The sequence below is a fragment of the Sciurus carolinensis genome, chromosome 4 (assembly GCF_902686445.1).
Source record: "Sciurus carolinensis chromosome 4, mSciCar1.2, whole genome shotgun sequence".
Taxonomy (NCBI): Eukaryota; Metazoa; Chordata; class Mammalia; order Rodentia; family Sciuridae; genus Sciurus; species Sciurus carolinensis.
This window is the reverse complement of record NC_062216.1, coordinates 151,723,929-151,750,990: the sequence shown is the minus strand read 5'-3', so window position 1 is coordinate 151,750,990 and position 27,062 is coordinate 151,723,929. Positions and strand designations below refer to the sequence as shown.

General features: G+C 37.3%; 2 protein-coding genes across 5 annotated transcripts in view; both read left to right on the top strand.

Moving 5' to 3' along the window:
- Positions 1-9,312, top strand: part of Fgd6 (FYVE, RhoGEF and PH domain containing 6) — a 114,823-nt gene extending 105,511 nt beyond the window's left edge. For both annotated transcript variants that reach the window (XM_047551124.1, XM_047551123.1), the window contains exons 20-21: positions 1,255-1,403; positions 4,416-9,312. In XM_047551124.1, the coding sequence (XP_047407080.1) occupies positions 1,255-1,403; positions 4,416-4,452 (186 nt within the window). In that variant the 3' untranslated portion in view covers positions 4,453-9,312. The remainder of the gene's footprint in view (positions 1-1,254; positions 1,404-4,415) is intronic.
- A 996-nt stretch (positions 9,313-10,308) lies between these two features.
- Nr2c1 (nuclear receptor subfamily 2 group C member 1) overlaps positions 10,309-27,062 on the top strand; it is a 46,874-nt gene continuing 30,120 nt past the window's right edge. Inside the window, exons 1-3 of one of the 3 annotated variants that reach the window (XM_047549863.1) lie at positions 10,309-10,553; positions 17,970-18,043; positions 24,639-24,869. In XM_047549863.1, coding sequence (XP_047405819.1) covers positions 17,990-18,043; positions 24,639-24,869 — 285 coding nt within the window. In that variant the 5' untranslated portion in view covers positions 10,309-10,553; positions 17,970-17,989. Of the gene's footprint in view, positions 10,554-11,250; positions 11,419-17,969; positions 18,044-24,638; positions 24,870-27,062 lie in introns of those variants that run through there. The other 2 variants (XM_047549861.1, XM_047549862.1) reach the window with 2 other exon arrangements.

Genomic DNA, 27,062 nt, shown 5'->3' with positions numbered 1-27,062 from the left:
AGTTTGTGCATGTTTTATTGCTCTGCTTTTGTTTGGTTGGTTGGTTGGTTTTTTGTGTTCAGGGGGAGGGGGAGTAGAATCCAGGCCCTCCAGTACTCAACCACTGAGTTACACTCCCCCAGCTCCTTATTGCTTTCATTTGGAGCAAGGAGGTGTCATTGCTGCTATTTTTAAGTGTACCTAGAGACCTCTTACTCACCTTACTCACCCGTTAAGAATTTTCCATAGTAATAAAGTGCAAGTCTTTTGGGGTGACTACTAACCACTTCACTAAAGGCAGAGCTTCTTATCCTTTTGAGGCCGAAGCAAAGGTTAGGCAGTCAGTGTAGGTATGAATGATGGGAGTTAAGAGACTGAGACATTTTAAAATTGTTCTCTCAAAGAGAGAACAATGGGTTGCTAAGTTAACCTCCTCTTGTGCTCCTCTGCACTCTGGGTTGCTAACAATTAACCTCCATGCTCCTGCTCCCGGTCACTTATATGTGGAAGAAAGAGAAGATCATGATTAAAGAGTGGGGCTCTGGGGTCCGTAAAAAAGGCAAGTCCACCCCCTCCCACAGGCTTTCAGCTCTGAAGCCTCCTTCTCTTTGGAGAAGTCTGTCTCTATCACTTTCTTAAATAAAACTTGCTTGCTGTGCTTGCCTTGGCATTTGTCCAGTGTTGGTTTTCAACACTGGGAAACAAGAAGAACCCATTCCTGATCTCCACCAGATCGGTTTCACTTTCTGTCCAGCTTCTGTCCAGACTCTCAGGACTGTCCCCTAATTGTATTGGTCAGGCATCAGCATAGATGAAATAGGCTTTGTTTGGGTTATAAACAGTTTCTAGCTGTTGCTGAAATTCTGTCCTGTTCTCCTGCCCAAAGCCCTGGAGGTATTGTCACAGCCTATGAAAAACTCCAGGGTCCAAGCTGTTCTGTAAGAGGATCTAGGTAACTCACCTCTCCGAGCTGTGTTTGTCCATCCACAAAATTAAAGTAATATAGTTAGTTACTTTCTTTGGTTGTAGTGAAACTAATGTGAAATTCAATGGATGCAAACATGCTGAAATTTTCTAGGACAGTGTCTGGCAGGTGGGGAGAGGATGGCTCAATAAATATTGTTGAATAAATGAAAAATCAATAAATTGTTAGAATTATCATTGTTTTACATATGTGTATATGAAGTGAAATTAGAGGTGTATTGATCACAGTTCTCAAGTCTGAATTGTGTCTTAGTTTAAAAGCCCGTCTTCATTTGTGTCTTTTTAAATCAGGATGTGGCAGCTTTGGAGAGCCAGCCTTTATTAGGATTCACTGTCACTCAAGTCAAAGATGAAAATTCAGAGTCTAAAGTATTTCAGTTACTGCACAAAAACATGTTATTTTATGTATTCAAAGCAGATGATGCTCACTCAGCTCAGAAGTAAGTAATGTAGACTTATTTTCCTTTTATACATGAGATTTTGAGTTGCTATTTAAATGATTGATTTTAAGATCACTTTCTTTCAGGTGTGGGGACTACTCAGAATTTAAATCACAGTTCCAAATTAGAAAGATTTAATATACTATTCAAACTGTTTAGAATTGTTCTAAAACAAAGGAAAGCAAGGGTATCTGGAATAGTTTAAGGAGACAGATGGGAAAAGAAAGTGGGTACTCCTGTCCAAAGTATTCTGTCCACACATGACCTCAGAGGAAGCAGTGTGGTGCAGATCTGCTGAGGAAGAGAAGTGGAGGCATCTGACCTCTCCCTCACTGAGGCTAAGACTCTTCCCTTGAAACGTTCCAGGGCTTTGGTGATCCAATGATTCAATTGTGCTGTGGAACAGCAGGAGTTGAAACAGCTGCTTCCAAACTTACTTCTCTGAGAAGAAGGTCAAACACATTAAGAGGCTCCATGCTGTTCCCAGTGACTGAGTAGAAGAAAATGAATATCATTTTAGATGGTGAAAGCTGAAAGCCTCTTCAACATTCCAACAATAATCTTGATTTATTTAGATGTTATAAGGCTGTTTAACAGAGAAGAGGTCTATTTCTGTGAAATCAGGGTCCCTCCTGAACAAAATAGATCAGTTCACCTCTTTTTTGAGTTTTACTTTGGCTCCAAAATACACTTTTGTGTTTTTCATAAGAAATGCTGGTGTTTTCTCAGTGGACTTTAATGTCCTTGAAGATAAAAAAAGAATGCTTTGAGTAAGCAAGTCTGGTGGTTTCTTAAGGCAATTAGAATCAATGTACCAGAATATCGCGTGTTTCGGCACCAAATGTAAGCTCCGAGGCATGACTAGCGGCCAAATAAAATTGGACAGAAAGCGGCAGAAGCAAGTTTTATTGGAATTTGGCTCATCGGGCGAAATTCCCAGCCCCCCAGGGTACAGGTCAGAGTAGGGAGCCGGAAAAAATCACGCTTGGCCCTGGCTGCCCAGGGTCTTTATAGGCCGGAATGGGCGGGGTCCTGCTGAGTGACAGGTGGAGTTAAGGGTCAGCAGGTGCAGTTAAGGGTCAGTGGAATTAAGGGTCAACAGGTGGAGTTAAGGGTCAGTGGAATTAAGGGTCAACAGGTGGAGTTAAGGGTCAGTGGAGTTTTCTTGCCGGTTTGATTGATCACCGTTTGGCACGCTGCCCTTTGTCTCAGTTGCTTCGCTCTCCCTCCTACAGTTGCCCGAATTCCGACCTAACAACTACCAACCAGTTATATACAGCGTTATGAACATATAAGGCTGCCCCCACCCTCCACCCCTGCCAGTTTTAGGGTACATTAGCTGCTTTTCTAATTCTCTCTGGGTACTGAAGAACATTTTTAAATTATATTACTTTACTATTTTTTCTGTAAAAAAATACTGGGACAAAATTGTAATCATCCTAAGATTCTGCCACATATTGTCTTTCTCATAATTTTCATCTATATTTATCATGAAACTCTTAAAAATTATTGCTTTTCAAATACATGATCTTTTGCTTATACCATTAGGTTGACAGAATTGAAAGGCTGTTAAGACAGAATTAAATATAATTGGGTGAAGAAAATCAGCTTACTTAGAATTGATCCAAGCTAAATTTATAAGTTTCTCTTTGAAGTTATTTATATCATACGGATTGCATTTTTTGTACATGACAGAATATTAAAATGTGTTAATTTTAGTGAAAACTTGTGAGACATTTTTTTAAAAAGCTTTGCTATTATGGTATAACTTATAGGCTATTTATGTATAAAATTTAAATTTTTGAAAATTCTGCTCTTGAAATTTGAGCTGAATCTGTTATGGGGTGTTCTTCCTAATTAAAATGAGTGATTTCAAATGTTCATAGTTCCCTGGAGAGAGAGAGAGAGAGAGAGAGAGAGACACACACACACCTGCTTTTCCTTTTGTACTGGGGATTGAATCCAGGGGCACTGTACCACTGACTAAGCTACACCTCCAGCCTTTCCCTTTTTTAAATTATGGCAAAGATGACTTTTTTAAATAACTTTATTTATTTATTGAATAAAATAAATTTTGAATAAATAAATATTGAATAAAATAAATAAATTTTATGAATTGAATCCAGTGCCTCACATGTGCTAAGAAAGTACTTGACCACTGAACCACAACCCCAGCCCCACTTTTTATTTTTTGAGACAGGATCTTACTAAGTTGCTGACTTGGAATCCTCTTGCCTCCACCTCTTGAGTTGCTGAGATGACAGGTGTGCACCAAAGCACTGGACTGGACTCTTTTTCTTTAATGTAACATATTACTTACTGTAAGAAATCAAATTTCAGGAAGAAAGGGAAAAATAGGTTCAGAAGCAATAACACTAATAGGGATAGAAAAAAGACTACCCCTAAGTGCCTTGTGAGTAATTGCAGCTGTGTTTATTGTCAAATTAAAACAGAGACTGAAGAATTTTAGAAAGACTTATATAAAATTTTGAAAGACTTTTGCATTGCATGTAGAATTTTGATCAACTGGGAGTGAACTAAATGCCATATTGATGTCCTTTAATGAAAAGTATTGGGACCAGTCTGTAGTAGGGAATATCCAGAGGAACTCTGGTAGGGTCAAAAGAGGAGAAAACAGGCACACAGCTACTGTTCCTAATAATACTGAGTCAGAACATCAGAAAAGAGAGAAAAGGAGTTGTAATAAAAGCCTTTGCTGATGTAGCCACTTCCAAAACCAATTAAATGGGAGCATCAAGACTTTATAGAACTTTTACACATGAAATGGTCCCTTTCTCCTGCCTCACAAACCTAAGAGAGACCCTTGGTAAGCCAAATTAAACCAAACTAACAAAGGGTAACTCCCTGTATGCAAGGATTTTAGTTTGCTATAAGATGTTAAATAATGCTGTCAAGGTAATTCAGTCCACAGGCCCAGCTGTGATCCATATTGTGCTCATATATATCAGATGACTGGGTTTTACACATCTAACAGATTTCTCTTATCAACAGGTGGATAGAAGCATTTCAGGAAGGTACAATATTGTAGCATATTGGTTTCATCTCTTCTGTGATTCCAAGGAAGTGGGATTTCATCAGACTTGAGTAAAAGCAATTCAAACATTTTATAAAAATAAACACTGCCAAGATAAATCCAATCAAACACTTCATCAGATACAAGAAATTATTTTGTTAGGTATAAAGAGTTTTTTTTCAATGTTTGCTTTTTCATGTATGTTATTTATTAAAATTGTAATGTTTACTTAATGGTCAGAATTGTTTCTGAGATTCACACTGAATTCTAAAGTACCATTTTTTTTAGAGACCAGAAAACTTACCTTAATATTATATACAGTGTTAATTATTTGTGACACAGTTCACATCATTTTCTCTGCTTTTACATTGTGACATTTTCACTGGTGACAAATATTTATAAGTAAAAAACACATATCAAGAAGCAAATTTCCACGTGGTGCTTGATTTAGAAATTATGATTTTCATAAAACTGCTGATGAAAAATGCATGTCTTTGAATTAATAAACTTTGATGAATTGTTTTTTAATCTTTCAATGGAAAAACACATGACCAGCTTCTACCTCAGTAACTGTGAAATGAAATTTCAGTAAAGTATTTCTACCTTATATATATCTTCTGGCATGAGTTAATATTAATCATCAAAGAATTATAACAAAGGGATAGAAATCTGAATTTTTTTTTAACTGTGAGTAGGAATAAATAAGGATGTTTTCATTTGCAGAGACACAAGTAATCAACTCTATGGGCTTTTCATTAAATTGAGTATTTTTTTTGAATAGCAAAATAAGGCAACTATTATTTTATATAATATTCCCTGCTATTTTGAGAGTTCTGAGCCCAAGTCAATGATAGTATTTATATCTAAAAAGAATGTTATGTTTCCTATAATATTGAGCTTTAATAAATGAACTGGAATTACCATTTAGAAAAGCACAAATTCTAAGCCAGTATTAACTGAAATTGTATAGTATTCTTTTTCAGGTCTTTTTATACCATTTGTGATGTGACCTTGATAATAAAATTCCTTTCTTTAACTGTCAGTTCACCGATATTGCTAATTCTGGCACACTTATTATTTAATATATGAACTACCTTGTGCATAAAATTTTGGATCACCAAAAGAAAAATGAAATTAGCACTGTGATTAAAGTTATTCGATATTTATAATATACATTTTGTTGACTGAGTTTAAATTATAAATTATCTTAAAAGGCAAGGTTATCTATAGACTATGTCATTAAAGGGTATAAGAATTTTCTGCTTCATTGTAAAGAATTTTCTAATTCAGTGTGATACTGATAGTCAAGAGAATTATCTCCTGAATATCTTCATGGGGCCTTTTAGATGCTGTTTGTTGCAAACAAACTAGATCTAAAGTTGGGAGCTTTAGTTTTTTTCTGGTTATTTCCTGCTATGGCATCGTCACAATCCCTATGCAGCCTTCCACACAATCCTAACATACTATCCTCTCAAGTATTTTTGTTATAGCAGGTAAACTGATATTTCTTTGCAACTCACTTTAATCAAGATCACATTCATTAAGTTTTCCATGTTAACCCCTCTGCATTTTTAGTGTATTATTTTTGGAGGCCAATGAATACCTAATAAGTATTTCCTTCTGTTGCATTGTCTGGCATTTAGCAAGACAACAAATTATTTGGGGTTCTTATCCCCGCCTTGAGTTATCAGCCTCTAAAATTTGGCATAAGCCTCAGGATCTAAACATTACCAACCAGACTATTCTGTCTTCAGCACCTGACTGAATAAAGTCTAGCTCAGTGAGGTGACTTCTGTTTGTAATCTTATCAACTCGGGAGGATTGCAAATTCGAGGCCAGACTCAGGAATTTAGCAAAGCCCTAAGCAACTTGGTGAAACCCTGTCTCAACATAAAAAAAAAGGGCTGGGAATGTAGCTCACTGGTTAAGTGGCCCTGGGTTCAAACTCCAGTACCCACCCCTCTAAACACACACACACACACACATACCACAGCAAACACACATACATAGATAAGACAAAGCTAGCACAGACTTATAGTATTTCTCCTTCTTTACATGTGAAACTCAGTTATAACTGTATTAACTATTCTCTTAGCCTCATGGAGTGTTTTGAAAAATATAAAATAGAAGATATCAGATTATCCTCCCCCATAAAGATGTGTTAAATGTGGATTCCCTTTCCTCCTGTGTCAGTCCTTCATAACTTACTAAAGATGACCAATTATTATTTATTTAATCTGGCACATTCAGTGCTGAGAACCCAATTATATACAATTTGCTGTAAACTTTTTAAAAACATGTCTTGATAGCATTTTAAAGGAAAAAATGATGTGAGGTACAGTCTGTAAGAGGGGGAAAAGTGTAAGTCTCTAGATCCCAAGAATATTATATTTGTTACAGATACATTTATTTCCATGAAACCCTTTGTCAGAGGTAGTTACATAGCTAAGCTAACAAGGATGCCGAAAATAATCTAGACAAGAGATGCCTCTGAACTAGGGGAAAGGAGCATGCTTAGCAAGCATCCCCAACCAACTCTTCCTTTATATGTAGCAGTGGTAATGCAGAGGCCACCTGAGTCCAAAGAAAGTGAGAAAGGTTCTATGTCATGATCCCACTTGTCTGAACCTCTTTCCAATTTCTTTTCCCATTTTCTAATGTAGCCAGTATCTTCCTACTGTGCTTTGACTGCCCAAGATACGGACTTACCTCTTTTTCAACTGAATGCTTGAGTATTTGGAATTTGTTTTGTTTGGGGGGTTGCTGTTTTATATTTGTGATATTAGGGATTGAATCCAGGACCCTCACATGCTGAGATACACCCCTATCCCCTCTTTGTTTGTTTAATTTTGAGGCAGGGCCTCACTAAGTTCCCCAGGCTGGCCTCAAACTTGTGATCCTCCTGCCTCAGTCTCCTGATTAGCCAAAATTATAGGTATGTGCCATCCTGCCTAGACACTAGCTTTTTTTTTTTTTTTTTTTTTAAGGGATGTTGGGGATCAAACCCAGGGTTACACTAGGCAAATTCTCTTCCACTGGACTACATCCCCAGTCCTAGCAGCATTTCTGTAAATGAGAACATCAGACCAACCCTTGATTCATCATAATTTAAAATGATACTACTGAGGAAGACTTTATAATTTTGTTAGACAGATGTATATTTACTATTTGGTTAATAAATACCTAGAAGAGGGGAAAGCCTCCTATTTTGATAATTTAGTTAAAATATAAATGTTTCCACAGCATACATTGATATCATTTTGGGATATGCTTCCATTGCTTTCAGGTTTTCAAAAGTTTGAGGTTCACTGTGGTCAAATGTAGTCACCATGATTTTCAGAGAGGTAAACCCTATTTCTCTTACTGTAGTGTACACTCCTTGAAGGCTGATGCTGTATCTGATATATTGCTTTCTCCCACAGAACTTCCTTGGGTCTTTTCAGAGAAAACATTCACTTGTACAGAAAAAAGTAGAACAGAATTCTTATCTACAATTCAAACATAGCCCCAATGCCCTTGTTCAAACTCAGACCATACACGACTCTCCATTATCCTGCGAGGCCACATTTGCAACTACCTGTTGGGATATCTTCATGAGTCCCCAAGCAGATTAATTTGTGTGACTAACACTTAACTCATTTTCTTCCTATTCAAGTCTGTTTACTTCCCTTTGTAATAGGAAGATACCACATGAGGCTCCAGAATCTGACTCCAGATCTCAAAAAAGACTCTGTCCTTGCTCTTGTATCTGTTCCCTCCTCATTGTCCTCCTGTTGTTTTTGCATAGGCCTGGCTCAAGTCCTTGGTACCTCTTCCCAGTGATTGCAATAACTTTTCTTTTCATCTGGGACTGTAACTCCTTGGTGAAGCACTTGCCTAGACTGGGAGAGGCCCTGGCTTCAGTCCCCAACCCTGGAAAAAAAAAAACATGATTAAAAAACACTCATTTTTCTTCTAATTTCATTGCCTTCTTTGTGTGATGCATTTTAAACACTGCCTGAGCAATTTTTCTAAAATTCTAGAATTTTTCTAAATTTCTAGAATTCAAGAATTCTAGTCTTGGTTCATTCCTACTCTTGCAGCTTCCAGTGATATTCCCAGTGGTTTGGTGGAACCGATCCTCAGGAACCATACCTAACCCAGCATGTCTCTGTCCACACCATTTCTTTTTGTTTTTTCTTCTACCCCACCTCCCATCTTTGCCTGTTTATCCCAGATGTCTTTGTCATTTTCTAAAGGAAAATATTATCTATGAATTTTCCCATGTAAGAAATAGTTTCTGCTAGAATTTTTTTAGTTGATTCTAGTCCCTTTCTCCTTTGTTCCATTTGACTAGATTCTCCTCTATGCTTCTGTAGTCTTTTGTTCACAAACTTTCATATGATTCTTATCACATTCTGTCCTTAGAGCAACTTTTCTTGTTCGTTTGAGATTGCCCCACCACTTCTGGTATAGTGCCTTGCATGAAGTTAACACTAGGTATTTCTTGAAATAAATTCCTTCCTATGGATCCCTAAAACGTGTCTCCAGTACACATCATTCTGCCGTGTATGACACTTTTAATGCCATTTTCTAAAGGAAAATATAATCTATGAATTTTCCCATATAAGGGATAGTGTCTGCTAGAATTTTTTTTTTTTTAAAGATGAGTTAGTAGGAGATTTTCAAAAAAAACTAAATATCAAATTCCTTTTCTTTTTGGTAGGAGTTGGTCATAACATGTAAAAACACATCTTGAAAAACTATTTTTTTAAGTGACTTGTATTTCTAGAAACACTTTCTACTTAAAGGGATTATAATTTGTATCTTATTGTCCATATAGAGCGATCGTTTATAAAAATTAGCATTGTAAATATTGTTAATATGTATTATATTTATGCAAAATAAATTTACTATAATATTATCACTGGTGTGATGTCTGTTAAACCATACCATTTTGCAGAGTTACTTTTTTTTTCTTCAGTACTACAGATTGAATCCAGGGGTGCCCAGTCACAGAACTACATTCCCATCCTTATTTACTTGAGACAGGGTTTTGCTAAGTTTCTGAAACTGGCCTTGAATTTTTTATTCTCCTGCCTCAGCTTCCCCAAAGTAGCTAGGATTACAAGTGTGGGCCACTACGCCCCTCTGTATTTGTTTTATCTAACTTGGCTGAATCTGTGGCTGCTTTTCTACAGTTCTGATCTATGCTAGATGCAGAAGTAATTTCAAAAAGAACTTCTCCTAAAGTTTAAACTGCACAGTACTTTGAAGGCAGGGTAGGGCTTCCTATCACAAGTGTCCACTGTCAGAATGTGATGTTCTGTTAGTGTGATTTCATTTCACAAATCTTGAGGCCAGTAGGCATTATCCCATCGTGCTTGAAATGCGCCATTAGAAACTTAACATTCTAGTGATTATATTCTTGCTCCATTAGGCATTATATCTCTCTATCACAACAGTTAGGTTAATCTTTACTACTTCATTACTACGTGATTCTGTCCCAGATTGTTATATTTAAGGGAAGTTTAAATATCTGAGATCTATCCAGACTTCTTGTTCTCTAATAAACCTTAAGAGTGTATGTAATATGAGCTTATAGCAGAATCCACTTTTCCGGAAATTAGAAACAGAACTTCCTAAGTCCTCGTCGATTAATGTTATTACTCAAATCTGAAATGTTATCTCAAAAATTCCTTTAATGACTACCTTTGGCAAACACTATGCCAAAGGGTGCACGTCACTTCTAAAAGTGACTTATAGGCAAGCAGTTCGGGCGAGCAGTTTCCCTCCAAGCCGGCAGGGGGCAGTCGATTTCCAGGGCCGCTACTACACTCTCCGGTTCCTCCGTCCCACCCAGGGAACGTCACGACCTCCTTTCGCCGCTTCGCCACATCGTTATTGCGCAGGCGCGGATTGGAGCGCTCACGGCCCAGCCGAGGAAGGGGTCACGAACTCTGACCCCCACCAAATACACAAACCTGAAAGCTCCTTACCCCCACTTCGCCCCGGTTCCCCCCCCTCCCCTCAGCTTTCTCCAACCCTCCTCCCGGGACATCTCCCCACCCAGCAGCCGCCGCAGCGGGACTGTCGGGTCTGCGCCCGACTGAGGAGTTAGTGCAGCAGAGACGCAGGTAAATAGTGCCGGGTGGGGGGGGGGGGGACAAGGGCCGTGGCGGCGCCCGGGCGGGGGGCACCAGTGTCCCTTTATCCCAACTGCCAACGGACGCAGCCCTAGCGCGTTCGCACTGCCTGCGGGCGGCGCCCGGCCCTGCCGGTCTGATCAGGGTGCCGCGGCGGGCTGCTCGGGGTCGGGGCGCTAGGAGTGGCCGCAGCGTCGGGGCCCCGGGAGAGACTGAGGCGGTAGCGGCGGCGGGGTGCGGCGCTCGGCGAGAGGCCGTGGCGGCGGGGCGCGGGAACAGCCGGCGAGCGGCGCGGCGCACACTGCCCGGTCTCCCGCGGCGCCTCTGACCTTTCACCTACAGGAAAAGCTTCCGCCCCGGCGCCGCCGCAGCCGCCGCAGCTTTCCCCGCCCCGGGGAGCCGAGGGCGCATGGCGCCTACGGGCGGGACGCTGGAGAGGTGGATCTCCTTCTCCCGCCCTGAACCCGTTTCTCCGTGGCCACGGAGTGGTTCCGTGCTTACACAGGACAGACAGAATGACGCTCTCCACTTTCGCTTCACAACAAACAGAGGCGAGAGTAGCCTCTGCCTTTGAACCTATGTTAGAGGAGAAAAAAAAAAAAAAAAAAAAAAAATATATATATATATATATATATATATATATATATATATATATATATGGAATGGCCCCTGGTTCTCTCAGCAGCTCTTTTGTTAAGAACCCTGCCTCCAACTGGTGCAAACATCACTTTCTGAAATACAAATGTTGCTAACCCGCCCCATAACCTTCAGTAAATAGGTCAGCGTGTAAAGTAAATGGAAAAGAAAAGCAGACTTGGAATTAAGGCCTTTAGGACTTTTGATCCCCTGGAAGTTTGTAAGTATACCTCAGACTTTGAGGTTATTTTAGCATAGTCTACTTGTGTGTTGGTTGATGCACGGTTGTTTTTGAACTTCAGATGTCCAGTTGTTGAATCTGAAAGAGATTGTGACTCAGTTCAACTCAGACTATGAAAGGAAAGAGAACTTTGGGGTCTTAGAAATTGCAGTTGGGGAGACAACGTTCAAATAGCTCTGAATTGGTATTTCAAGGAAGATAGGGAAAGTGGGTGCTTATGTGGGTTGTTGAAAGAAAGAGGACTAAATGAGCTATAGAAGATACAGAAAGGAGTGTATATGCTTAATAAAATGCCCATAAAACAAGGGTCTAATAATCTTGTGATGTGCATCTTGAATCTGTGAGCACAGGATAATTTTCCAGTTGTTCTGGTCATTCCAGAGGCTTGTGGTCAAAGGATGGAGATGACCAAAGTTCACATTCCTAGGCAGCAGCTTAAGTCCTGCTTCCTTCATGGCTTCCACACCAATTTTGAAAGCTCTGCGGTGTTGCTTTTGTTGTAATTAAACAAGATATTTCTGTTTATTATAAAAAGAATCACTTGAAATGTAACATTTCATTATTTATTGTAGAACGTTTTGGCCTCAAGGGTTTTGAGGAAGATGCAAATCAATGGTAGCAAACATTCCTGAGAAACCTAATGGTGGTGTGTGTCACACAGTGTATAATGCCTATCCAAGGGAAATAGAAAAGACTAAAGAAAAACAGCATACAATAAATAATAGTATAAATATAATTTTTTTTGCCTTTATTGAGTCATAAGACCTACAGTCTTTTTTTAAATCTTTTTGGAACCATCTTTAGAAAAACGCAGTTAGTTCTTTATAAAAATTTTACATGTTAATGGAAGTCTCTACCTGAATCCTGGTTAATAATCTTACTGTACATGATGAATGCTACACCTGTCTAGACACACTGGGTAAGCCAGGTGTGATGGCACGTGCCTGTAATCACTCTTACTCCAGAGATGGAGACAGGAGGATCACAAGTTTGAGACCAACATGAACATCTCAGTGAGATGCTGTCAAAATTAAAAGGGCTGAGAGAGTGTAGTTAAGTGGGAGAGCACTTCTAGCATTTTATGGCTCTGGATCGAATCCCAAGAAAAAGGGGAGGGGGGAAAGGAAGAAGAAAGAAAGAAAGATTGAATTAAAAAGGATGTGAACTAAATCTCAGAGATCAAGTAGAATTTCAGTGAGGGAAAAGGAAATCAAAATAGTATATTTGGGCATAATAGAAATCCCCCTTATCTGGGGTTTTACTTTCCATGGTTTCAGTTATATGTAATTAGCTCCTAAAATTTTACCCCATGAATTCTTAAGTTGGGATTCTTGGGATGGTTTTATGGAAATTTAGCATAAAAAGGTTAGTAGTATTCATTCATAAATAAATGTGAACTTGGGTTTTTCTGGTGAGGGAAACCTTAACTTCCATCCGATTTTCAAAGGAACTCATTCTACCTCCACAAAAGAAAAGGGAGAGAATTGTTATTTTTTATCATTTTTTCAAACCTGATGACAGACCACAGAAATAGGTTTTGCATACATATGTACCAAATTGAAATAGTCTCCTTCAGACTATTCCTGCCCCTTAAAATAACTGATACTCTATTTTTTATATAGTACCTACTTTTTATGCACTATGTTCTTTTCTTTCCCTTCTTTCCTTCCTTCATTCCAGTTATGTCCTACTAAATTAATTTACCCATTCATAAACAGCTCACTACACAAAGTTTGCAAAATAGTCCTTTGGATGATAGGAACCTAGATTGAGTATGGGAGTGGGACTGGAAAGAATGGGGACAAGGAGCAGATAATAGAAAAATAAAATGAACCTGTATCAGATATAGAAGTTGAATTAAAAAGCAGTCTTAAATTTTTCAATCTCGCTGGGAAAAGGATGGCACCGTCTACATGATGTGTCTTTTCTTTTTTAATCTAGTGAAAAAGATATGAAAGTAAAATCAAGGTAACTGAACAAGAGATTAGGGGTAATGATGTAGAATTCTGTACCCTCTGTTAATTAGCTCTGGAGTAGTAAAGATAGCATCCTTGTTTTTTGCTTTCTCTCTCAGGCTGGTAAAAAATACTTATCCTTCAGTAATTCCTATCTCTTCTAATAGATTACCTGGGACCTTCTCCTCTTTTAGTATTGATCATCTTAACTCCTCGTGTTCATTTAGGGAGCATTTTGTTCATTCAGCTACTTTTAATGGAATAGTAAGCTACATAAAATTGGAATGGTAAACCAAAGCTAATTTGATTCTTTTCTTACTCTAATGGTAATTCTTCCCCATAAAGAAAATTCTGTACATCAGTATATCAGAGCAGTTGGTAATCCTGAGATCCTTTGTTTCATGAGAAAGTATAACAGCAGGGTCTTAAATATCCAGTCTTCAAGCTTTTGGGGGGTGGAGATTACTGGACATTGAACCCAAGGTCTTGCCTGCATGCTCTACCACTGAGATATATCCCCAGCACCCTCCCCATTTTCTTTCTTTTTTAAAATTAATTCTGTTCCATAGTCTTACTAAGTTGTCCAGGCTGTCCTTAAACTTGTAATCCTGCCTTAGCCTCCTGGGTACAGTGATGTACCACTGCATCCAGTCAGTCTTCAGGTTTTAGTATTGAGAATTTCAAGGCTGCTTTACCATCACTCCCTATGCCTTTTTACCAATTAAAGGGGCTAGAGTCTGGTATGTTTATCTTGGAGGAAAATTTTTTGGAATTCTCTAGAAACTTTGGAGATTATCTAATACAACACAGCTCTTAAACTAAAGTTGTTATTTACTAGAGAACTCATAAAACAATAAATTAAAGAACCTTAATCCAAATGTAGCCAAAAATAATATTTAGTATTTTATAAGGAGTTTCATCCCCCACCCCCACTTCTTTTTGGGATTTTTCCAACACAGAGAAAATTGGAATAAATACTGAATTAAATTTTTGAGTAGTGGTGTTCTTTTGTATCAGTAGTAGAAGTAAATTGAAGTGGTTGCCTGGCTATTCTGGATCTACTCAGTCCCAGTGTATGAGAATGAGCCTCCAGATGCCATGAGATGAATGATCCAGAATTTCACAGAGATCAATCAGTTGAGGGACTTTGAACCTTGATCCTAGGCTGCAGCAAGACCAGTTGAATCTGCACAGTTTGGGTCAGAAATGGGGGTGTATATATTGGTTCAAACAGAAGTGACTTCATCCAAGCTGGAAAGTATGTGGGCTATTTTAATCGCTTATCAAAGAGTTAGATATATTCATGGTGCCAGGGACTGGTTGTAAATCTCCACATACCAGACTGTAATGGTCTTACATACAATTTGGTGGAAAACTATGCAGGAAAAACTGACTAAGGTTATTTTGGGGCAGTTAAGGTGGTTATGATGAGTCAAGGTGGCTGCAGTCATGTCAAACTGAATTCATACACTCAGCAATTTCTATGCTAGTCTTCATCATTTGAGAAATGGGCTTTCCGAAAATGGAAGCTGCCTATTGTAAGTAATCTTCTTTCCCAGTTTACCTACAGTGATTAGTCCAAGACATGAGCTCATAACTTAGACTGGTCCAATCAGAATCCATAACTAGGACTTTAAAATTAAAATTAGAGAATACTTTTCATTTCTTGATCCTTTACTACAAATTTGAAAATAACCAACAAAGAAGCTAACAATAGAGAAGGACATTCTTGACTGTATCTGAGACCTTTTTTCTAGTTTTCACCAAGGTCAGCTCTGCTGCTTTCCTAACAGTGATTGTTTCCTTTTCTTCCCTGACCCGTTTTTTCTTTTTAAATCTTATCATGATTATTGTCATAATTGTACTGATATTTGAAATTTAGACTTTTCTATTTATGTACTTGTGAGTAATCAAGCGATAATTGTGTATACAGTTTATCTAAATTTTCATTGTAAAGTAGCTTCTTGGAATCAAATGTGCTAATATATTTGTATTGAGCTAAGATTCTACTTCTTAAAACTACTTTTTGGGGGCTGGGGAGATAGCTCAGTCGGTAGAGTGCTTGCCTTGTAAGCATGAGGCCCTGGGTTCAATCCCCAGCACCCAAAAAAAAAAAAACTACTTTTTGTTAATTTTGTGGTAATTCTTATATTTAGGCAAAATTTAAAGAAACACTTATTCAGTGAAAAATAAATTACCCTCTACCAATATCTCTTGGAAGTAGTCATTATAACCTTTTTTCCTCTTTTTTTTTTTTTTTTTTTTTTTTTCCTTTTTGCAGAGCCGAGGACTGAACCCCCTGGTAACCATTGTCTTATGTTTCCTTCCAGCTATAGTTTGTTGTTGTTGTTGCTGTTTATAGGATATATACATAAATATTTATGCGTACAGGTAATGGGAAATTGGATAGAAATTCCTAAAAATTTGGAGCTTAGTAATAGGTAGAAATTAAGAGGGGCTGTAGCTCATTGGCATAGCACTTGCCTAGCACCACATAAAAGTAAACAAATACATTCGGTCCATCTACAACTACAAAAAAAAGAAACCAGGAAAGATCTGAGGTATGTAGGAGGAAAAAGTCTAGATTGTCTTGAAAAGACTTCTTAGAACTATGGATGTTATAAAGGTGATTCTGGTGATGATTTAGGAAGAGGAGAGTTATAGAAAGAGTTTCTATCACCTTGGAGTTATGTCATGATTAGAAGGTTGATAAAAATGTGAACATTAAAGGTGTTTCTGGTGAAGTCTCAGATGAAAATGAGAAACATGTTGGGCACTGAAGGAAACCTTTTCTTTGTGTTATAGTGACAACTTGGCTGAATTGTGTTCTAGTGTTTTGTAGAAGGTAGAATTTGTAAGGGATGAACTAGGATACATACATGAGGGATTTTAATGCAAACTATTGAAGGCACAGCCTGGTGTGTCCTTGCTGCAGATAGTAAAATTTAAGAAGAGAGAGAAACTGGAAAAGGTTTTGTTTCTTTGTTTCCTCACTGTACTGGGGATTGAACCTAAGGGTGTTCCACCATGGAGCCTTATCTCCCAGCCCTTTTTTATTGTAAGACAAGGTCTCACTAAATTCCCTCAGATTTCCTTGAATTTGTGATCTTCCCCCTTTAGCCTCCTGATTTTGTGGGATTACAGGCATGCACCACCATACCCAGCAAAAAAGGAATTGGTAAGGAAGAGGAAAGAAGAACTTAAATTCTAAGCCTGTTCATATTGTGAAAACTAAGAAAGTAGAAGCTAGAGGTATTGTTCAGTGGTAGAGCACTTGCCTAGTGTGTATGAAGCCCTGGGTTCTATTCCTAGTAACTCCCTCCACCCCCAACACACACAAAACAATAAAGTGTGTTAGGGAGCAGCTGTCAATGGTGCCTGAACAATCATCTTTAAAGGGATTGTGGGTATATGACTTATAGATCCAGCAGCCATCCCATTGAAACTGGGCATAGAAATATGATTATCCATGAAAGAACTGCAGAGGACTCTTGTCATTGGACTCCATGAATTGCATGAGAGACCAGTAGAGTTGTTGAAATGCTACCAAGCTTGGACTCAAGAGGACAGTGATGAGATGAAATGTGAAGACTATTGGACTTCTGGGAGGCTGCAGAACAGACCAGTTAGAATTACCCTCTACGAACATTGTTGTCTTTCATTAAAAGGGAAGAATGACCCCAAAGGTGTGTCAGAGGTTGGCAAGGCTGCCACTATCACAACAAGCTCAGAAGGAACTGTTCCCAGGATGCTAGGGCTGTCTCCTCCTCTGATGGCTTCAGAGAAGTTGGGGCTATCCCTGTTCAGTTTAGTAAGAGAGAGTTAAATAATCAAGCTAAATTTTGAATATTGCTGTTTTAGCACAACTAATTGAAACTTGAAAGTATTTTAAGTAATTAAAAAAAATTTTCAGATAGTTTGGCAGCTAATAGTAAATGTTTGGAGAATTTTACTAACTATATGACATAAACAATGTGTAAGATGAAATCACAAATAAAATTTTTTAATTCTTGACTATAAAGTAAAGAGAAAAAGCAAAAGTGGAAGTCAAGCCATGAATGTTTGTCTCTCAAATCCTTTTGGAGACAGTTACGCATTAAATTCAAGTTAATCTTAATATATATAGAAAATTGCCACTAAAGAAGAGTCATAAAATTCTAGAGAAAGTTTTTAATGTTTTGAATTACTTTATTGGTTTTTGTAAAATGTTTTATAAAATATTGTTAAAAAAAAATAACAGGTTTGTTCACAGGTTTCCCTTGGTTAAATTAATAAACTACAACTCCTGTATCAAAAGAGTACTCCTATTCAATCTTCAGTATATTTGAAAAGTAAATTGTTGGTGCTGGAATAGTTCTGTTAATAGACATTTTCAGAATATACAAAAGCAGAAAGTCACCAGCTGACAAGATATTTAGCAGTTATCAAAACATGACCAATCTTGCTGTTCTCTCCTACTCGTACCCACCCCAACTGGATTACTTTGAAGCAAATCTTAAAATTTATAAATTCCCCCCAAAATGTGTTTTTATGGATATCATTGTAAAAAAAGTATGTATCTTTTATTTTTGGCAGGTCATTTTGACAGTTAGATCATGGCAACCATAGAAGAAATTGCACATCAAATTATCGAACAACAGATGGGAGAGGTATGTCTAGGTAACAGTTCACTAACTGACTCACCAAACGTTTATTATTTATGCTAAATGTGTATGCTAGGTTCTAGAGGTACAGAGATAAATGATAACCCCAACTTTAAGATAGCTTTTCAGTCTAGTGAGAGATAGTTGAATAATCAGTCACAATAGAATATAAAAATATGATAGATAAGTGTGCTGGAGAGCACAAAAGAAAAACAGCTAATGAAGAATTGTGGAATAAGTGGGGACCTAACCAGGGGATGTTTTTTGGAGGGTGTAAAATTTTGAGGTCAGTCTTGATGGATTGAACCAGTAAGAATTAGTCCATGGCAATACAGACCCCCGCCCTCAGCCTGGTTCTGGGAATTGAATTCAAGGATGTTCTGCCACTGAGCTTTATCTCCAGCCTTGGGACAGAGTCTCACTAAGTTGCCCAGGCTGACCTCGAACTTGCAGTCCTCCTGCCTCATCCTTTTGAGTAGCTGGGATTGTAGGCATATACCACCACACCGGGCTACAAATTTATTTTTTAAATGGTTATATCCTATTCTTTAGCAAAAGGTACCTGTTAAATTATATATTTGGTGGGGAGTTATTTACAGTATTTGACTCATTATTCCCATAGTCTCTGTTGTTTTTTAAGTGGCAGGAATAATATTGGCATTTCCAGCCTCAGAAACATGCCTCAGAAAGCAGTCTATAACTTTGTCTTGCCCCCCCATTCACTACTCATGTCCTCCCTTTAGGAGGAAAATGGACCCTGCTGTATAGTAGCACCCAGCAAAACCCAGTCTCAGTCCAAGCCTGTAAGATGAATCAGGGTAACTGACTTTGTCCCCAATTAACATAAATCCAGAAATAACCAAGTTATGGCCAATTTTGACAAGACAAATGTGGAATACTGCTAGAGTTTTAGCTCGGTAGTAAAGCGCCTGCCTAGCATGTGTGAGGCACTGGGTTCGATTCTCAGCACCACATGTAAATAAATAAATAAATAAATGGTCCATTAACAGCTAAAAAAATTTTAAAAATAATAATAATACCTAGTATATAAGTAAGGGTAGATTGTGTTAGAAAGACAAAGTAGATATATCCATAATTCAACAAAATTATACCATAACCTTGTTACCATTTGGTATAATACTGGTGGTATTGATAAGATTCAATTTCCCTATATAAATAAGTCTTAGAGTATTCATAATGAAATTGATTAAAAATTAAGTCAAAGCCTTATTAGGATATACTATCTATAAAAAATAACTGTCCTAAGGAGAAATTAAATCTAACTAACCAGTTGATTTTTATGATAAATCGATCTATGCAAGTTTATTGTAAGGTACAAATAATAATTGACTAATAAAAAAAGTTTGTAATGACTTCGTAAGACAAATTAGTTTCTTTTTATCTGTCCCTACCTTATACTGGCTTCTCTATATTATAGATATATTTGTGTTAATATCTGTTCTGTGAATGCTGTAACATGTGCAGATGTCCTGAAAGATAATCATTGTTTTGCTATAAGGGATCCATGTTCAGAAATCAGGGGATGGCCTATGATAGGATGTGTTTTTAACTTTCATTCAGAGTTCCTAACTCATTATTCCCATGGCTTTTGTTATTTCCTAAGTGACTATAATAATGTTGGAACACTTTAGACTTCAAGTAGGCCTCAGAAAACAAAGTCTCATTCTGTGACCTTCCACTACCCTCCTTTTGCCTACTCCTTTTTTTATTCCCCAATGTAAGCCTTAGAAATAAAAAAATAAACTATAGTTTTCCCTTGCCTTTCTGTTTTGCATCTGGTCATAAAAAATTTATCAGGTAAGACCCTGATTACAGAAGGGGTCCTGCCCCATACTCCCAGGAAAAGATGACTTTGCAGAAAAGCCAAAAAGACCTTGCTGGTTAAAGTTCAGGAGTGAATCAACACCACAATTGAGATTCAGAATATTTGTTATCACCCCCAAAACTCCTCAGGCCCTTTTGTTGTCAGCTCTTAGACCTTATCTTCAGTTACTGGCAACCACTGATCTGTTATAGTTTTGCTTTAGCATGAATGCCATATAAATAGAATCATACAGCATTTAGGCTTATTTTATGCTATCAAGTTTTAAACTTGTATTCTTAAAATTTACATTAGAACCAGGCATGGTGTCATTCACCTGTGGTCCCAGTTATTCTGCAGGCAGGGCAGGACAATAATAAATTTGAGGCCAGCCTGGGAAATTTAGCAGGACTGTTTTAAAATGGAGAATGGAAGGTTCTGGGGATGTAGCTTATTGATAGAGTGTTCTGGGTTCAATCCCTATTACTGCAAAAAAATAAAATTTACTCTGGGTTACAGTTCTATAAGCTTTGAAAAATTATGCATTGAGGTATGTAACCACAAATACAGTCAAGGTATGGAATGGTCCTTTTAGCCTACCCCCACCAAATTCACTCCTGCTACTTTATAGTTGAAACCAATTCCCTATTTCTAACCCCTGGTAATCATTGATTTGTCCTTCTGGTTCATGTTTTGCAGAATGTCATATAGTGGAATTATACAGATGTAACTTTTTGAGAATCAATTTGCTAATAATAAATTTGAGATTTACTGATGTCAAAAAAAAAAAAAAAAAGGCCTTGCTGGGTTTCTCCACTCACTCTTTAGCATTAGATCATTCCATTTGTGTCCAGTCATATTTTGATGTTATTATCCATGCTTCAGTCATGTTTGTACAATGAAGTCTCCATAAAACCCCAAAAGGATAGGGTTCAAAAAGCTTAACATGTAGAGGCTCACAAAATGGCAAACAAAAATTCATCTTCACTTGCCAGAAGGTTGTTTCATCCCAGCTTCATGGAAACAAAAGCTCCTTCAGGACCCTTCCAGACTTCACCCTGTATCTCTCTTCATCTGACTGCTTGTTCATGTCCTCTAAAACATTCTTTATAATAAACTAGTAAACATGTGTCCCTGAGTTCTACAAGCCATTCTAACAAATTAATCAAACCCAAAGAGGTCATAAAAACCCCAACTTTAACTCCCTGCCAAAAATTACAGAGGGTGCCCAGACATGGTGGCACATGCCTGAGGCAGGAATTTTGCAAGTTCAAGGTCAGCCTGGATAACTTGGTGAGAGATAAAACTCTTGTCTCAAAATAAAGTTTTGAGCAAAAAAAAAAAAAAAAAAAGCTGGGGGTATAGCTCAGTGATAGAGCACTTGCCTAGCATGATTGAGGTCTTGGGATCAATGTCCTGTATGAGGGTGGAGAGAGTGGGGTGGCTAGATTTACAACTAGATCTAAAATGGGAATAGGAGGAATGAGACTGAAGCCTTAATCTGTGGGATCTGACCCTATTTCAGGGTAGATTGTAATAGAATTAAAGTAAATTAGAAGACCCCCAGCTGATGTCCACTACTAAACCGCCTACTTGCTAGTGGGGAAAAATCCCTCACATCTTTTCAGGTCACAGGTCTTCTAAGTTGATAGTGATATAAGAATTTTTTTTAAAAATCCCTCAGATACTGCTTTTCCTAGACACACAGTACCATAATCCTGATATTCTCAAAGTGTCATCTAGGGACACTTTCACAAAGGCATCAAGGTCAAAACTGTTCTCAATAATACTAAAATGTTATTTATCTTTTTATTGTTCTTTCATAAACATATATGATGTGATATTATGTGATGAAATGTGTCAACATTTATAAGGTATGTGAACCAGTGTTTTCCAAATGAACAATGCAATTCATAATGTCATAAAATCATGGAGTCCTTTCAAGCTGTAGACTAGACCAGTGAATTTTACTACATCATAGTGAACCTTTGAGAAGTCAGCCCTTGTCAAGTTTTGGTGTAGTACCAAAAAACAGTTTACAGGCTGAAGTTGTAGCTCAGTGGTAGAGTGCTTGCCTCACATGTATGAGGCACTGGGTTTGATCCTCAGTACCACATAAAGATAAATAAATAAAATAAAGGCTAAAAAAAAAAAACTTCAAACAAAAAACAGTTTTCACGGTTCGAGAGGGCTATAAAAATACTATGCTCCCCTTTATACATTGAATGTATAGGCTGTGTTTTCTTTATATATTTAATCCAAACAACATATTCCAGCTGACTGAATGAAGAGGCAGATATGAAATTTCAACTTTAATTAACCATGCATAAAGCAGTTGGCAAAAAATGTAAAATAGTACTACTCTCCCTACTAAATATTGTTTGAAACATAAACTTAATTTTCATAAAAATGTTAATTTTCAACATTTAGTGAGTTACTGTAAATGAATTAAGTATTTTTTAATTTTCTCCTTGAACTTTTAATATGTTAACTACTAGTAGATACAACCTACACAAATAAGAGTTCTTTGGGATACTCAGTAATTTTTTTAGAGTGTAAAAGGGTCCTGTGACCTGAAAACCTAATTTACTGTTCTTCTCTATTGAAGACCATTTGAATTGGTTTGGTTTTCAGTTATTATAATTATGCTGCAGTGATTAGCCAGCATTCTAAGTCTAAGCATAGTATTTTAACCCAGCGATAGCTATACCTGATGTTCTTCTCTAGGAAAAAAGTCTGATACATTCATCTTTTAATAAATTCACAGTGAATATAGCCAATTGAAGTAATTCAAAATAGAACTACACATCTTAACATGGTAAAATGTATTTAGATTAACTGATTCTAAGTCATGTCTTATAAGTATCATTGAAATTTGTGAAAATTATTGGGGGCAGGGTAGAGACTGGACTTGGTAGAAATAACCCATGTAAAATAAAATTGACAACATTTTAAAAACTGTACCCAGAAAAATAGGACTTGGTAGAAATAATGGTTAACAAAAAAAATTCAAATTGACAGCAGGCATAATTGATAGTTTGCTCTAGACAAAAAATAATTAGTGAATCAGTTTTCTTTTAAATTTTGCATACAAAAGGATTGTGATGAAAGTAATTTCAGGAATATAAAAATGGGGGGATTAAAAACTGCCATTTGAAAATTGAATCATGGAAATAAATTAGGAAGTTCACTCTGGAAAATATTTGCTCAGTAATAAAAACTCCCAGTCTCAGTACTGGGATAGTTCTATTTATGAACTTGCTTTTCCCTAGACTAACCCATTTCAGCGGATGGCAATTCTGTCCTCCTGATGTTCAGACCAATCTTTTTACAATCATCCTGGACTTCTCTTTCTTTATTCTACTCTAGTTCATTAGTATATCCTCTCACCTCTGTCTTAAAAGAAAAAAAATCCTAAATCGAATCATTTTCATTCCCAACATAGCTACTGCCCTGTTCCAGCCAATCTCTGCCTATATATAAGCACCTATTAGTTGGGTATAGTGGTGCACACCTGCAGTCCCAGCTCTTTGAGAGACTGAGGCAGGAGGATCACTTGAATTCAAGACCAGCCTGGGCAACATAGTAAGACCCCATTTCAAAATAAATAGATAAAAATAACCATATGTTGGGGCTGGTGTTGTGGCTCAGTATAAAGCACTCACCTAGCATGTGTGAGGCACTGGATTCAATCCTCAGCACCACATTAACAATAATACATAAAAATAAAGGTATTGTGTCCCATCTACAAAAATATACACATATTTAAAAAAGTCAACATGTCTGCAGTAGCTTCCTTTCTGATATCCCTCAGTTCTACTCTTTTTTTTTTTTTATTAATGCATTTTTTTAGGTGTAGGTGGTCATAATTTCTTTATTTTTATGTGGTGCTGAGGATCAAACCCAGGGCCTCACATGTGCTAGGCAGACAGACGCTCTACCACTGAGCGAGAACCCCAGCCCCTCACTTCTACTTGAATACTCAAAAACTATTCTTCACATTAAATCTAAAATGATCCTTTTTAAAAAGGAAATCTGTCACTTCTCTGCTCCAAACCTTGTAGTGCCCCTCCATTTCACAGAGAATATCTAGTCTCTTGTATGGCCTGGGAAGTCTGGCCCCAGGTGTTGCACCCATCCGATCTTCCTCCATAACACCTGTCTTCAACTCTTGAATTTGTATGCCTCTTTGCTGTATCTCAATCCTGAAATGTGTCAAATACACTGTCCTGACCCAGGGCCATCTTATATGCCTATTTCCTCTTTCTGATATTTTCTTTCTCTTAAACAGTCTTAGAGAAAGCCTGCTCAATTTTTTTACTCAGGTCTATGCAAAAATGTCATTTCCTTAGAGCTTCCTTCTCTGCCCTCATTTTTTCAATGTCTCTCACCCTATCTTACATTGTTTTTCTTCATAGTTCATAGTAACACCTACAATATTATTTTTTATGTCTTTTTTCACTAAAGTAAAAGCTTCATAAGGGCAAAGATTTTGTTTTGTTTACTACTCTATCCCAGAAGTCAAAACAACAAACATCATGGTCTAAATTAAAGTGGAGAGAAGGGGAAGAATGGAATCAAAATAATAAGCTTAAATGATTTACTATCATACCTTTATGTATTTGTTTCTATAGGATAGAATTTCACAGAAGTAGAATCGCTAGTTTAAAAGGTTTACAGTGGTGGCTTTTCTAACTCTGACGATATAATAAAATTGTACCACTAAGAAAAACAAAATATTATGCCGAATTGATTATTAATTTAGCCTGATTTTGTTAGATTGTTACAGAGCAGCAAACGGGGCAGAAGATCCAGATTGTGACAGCACTTGATCATAATACACAAGGCAAGCAGTTCATTCTGACAAATCACGATGGTTCTACTCCAAGTAAGGTCATTCTGGCCAGGCAGGATTCCACTCCAGGAAAAGTTTTCCTCACAACTCCAGATGCAGCTGGTGTTAACCAGTTATTTTTTACAACTCCTGATCTGTCTGCACCACATCTCCAGGTAAATGACCATAGAAGTGTCTTCCTCTTAGACTTGTAAAAGGTTAAAAAGATTAAAATTAAAGTCCTGCCATAAAGACTTTAAATATATGCATATTCTGTAGAAAATAATATTGTGTAAAATTATGTGTAGAGTGTCTGCTCTCTCCTGTGGGCCACTATACTTTCACTCATAACCCTCCCTCACACCCAGATACTTTGAGTGTTTCTTAGTTATATACAAAAGATCCTTTCTAGCTAGTTTGGCCAGGGAGTGATTTAATAATGGATACAGTTCTAGCCAGGTTTCTAAGAGTAACAATGGGGCATGCTACAGAACTTGGTTCTGAGAATCTGTTCCTACTTCTGAGGTTAGAAGTAAAGCTATCAAATTCAGGAGCAACTTTTGGTAGCTGTACTGTCTGAAGCCAAGCTTCCTGTGCTACTCATAGCAAGGGCCAGATTGAGAACTAGGAACTGTTGCTGCTGGCTTCAGCATTGTGCCTACTCTCTTGTCAACCACACCTCCCTTCATGGTCTGCTTTACATTGGAACTCTATCAACAGTATAGATAACATTATATCATTGCTAAAAAACAAAATTTTACATTATTTTTCAAAGGGCCATTTATGACCTTCACACACTGCTTGCTTATAGTTACATAGATTATTTTTACTACCAGTTGCTATGATTGAATACAAATACAGTGCACCCATAAGTTTGTCTTCAGAGATTTTTTGAAGGTATGTCTACTTAGAGTTGTGTTTTATAATGAAGAACTAATAAAAGGAAAATTTCTTTTAGGATTGAAAAACTTCTGATTTCTCAAACTTCGAATTTTATCTATATGTATATTCTACTAGATTCTATTCTTCCAATGACATTATTTGCATTATTTTTATAAACTAAGGTAAAAATGGATAGTACCATAGTTAAGGATTTATAAGTTGTTGTTTCATCAAGAAGTCAGAAATCAAAAATAAATTATGTATAACTTTTTTATTTTATTGTAAACAAATGGGATACATGTTGTTTCTCTGTTTGTACATGGCATAAAGGCATACCATTTGTGTAATCATAAATTTACATAGGGTAATGCTGTTTGATTCATTTTGTAATTTTTTCCCTTCCCCTCAACCCCTCCCACCACTCTTTTCCCTCTATACAGTCCTTCCTTCCTCCATTCTTGCCCCCCTCCCTAACCCTAACTCTATCCCTAACCCCTCCCACCCCCCATTATGTGTCATCATCCACTTATTAGCGATATCATTCGTCCTTTGGGTTTTTGAGATTGGCTTATCTCACTTAGCATGATATTCTCCAATTTCATCCATTTGCCTGCAAATGCCATAATTTTATCATTCTTTATGGCTGAGTAATATTCCATTGTATATATATTATGTATAACTTTTTATTTTACTTCAGTTTTTAATTTTTTCTTTATTTTATGGCAGGATCTTGCTAAACTGTCCTGACTGTTCTCAAACTCCTAGACTTTTAAGTGCTTCTCCCACCTCAGCATTCTGAGTGCTGGGACTACAGGTGCTCACCACCGTGCCCAGCTCCTTCAGCTTCTTTTCTTTTTAAACAAAATTTATTTATTTATTTATTTATAGATTTAACTTTTTTAGAATTGTTAAATTTATTTTTTTTAAAAATTGAGTACATAGCAGAGTTCCCATCTTCTCTGCCACATAATTTCCCCACATTTTACCTTAATATGATACATTTATTATAATTAATGAACCGCTATAGGTAACATTAACTAAAGACCATTCGTTTTTAGTCTTCTTTAGTTTTTACTAGATTTTATTCCTGTATGTTCCTTTATGTTCCATGATACCACATTACATTTATTTTTCATGTCTCCTGAGGTTCCTCTTAACTTTAACAGTCATACTTGTTTTTGATGACCTTGACAGTTTTGAATAGGGTATAGTTTTAGGGGAGAAAGATTATGGGAGTTAAATGCCAGTTTGTGATTTACTGCTGGGCACAGTGGCACATGCCTGTAATCCCAGAGGCTCAGGAGGCTAAAGCAGGAGGATCCTGAGTTCAAAGCCAGCCTCAGCAACTTAGCAAGGCACTAAGCAACTCAGGGAGACCCTGTCACTAAATAAAATAGAAAATTGGGCTAGGAATGTGACTCAGTGGTTAAGCACCCCTGGGTTCAATCCCCAGTACCAAAAAAAATAAATACTTACTGTCAACATAA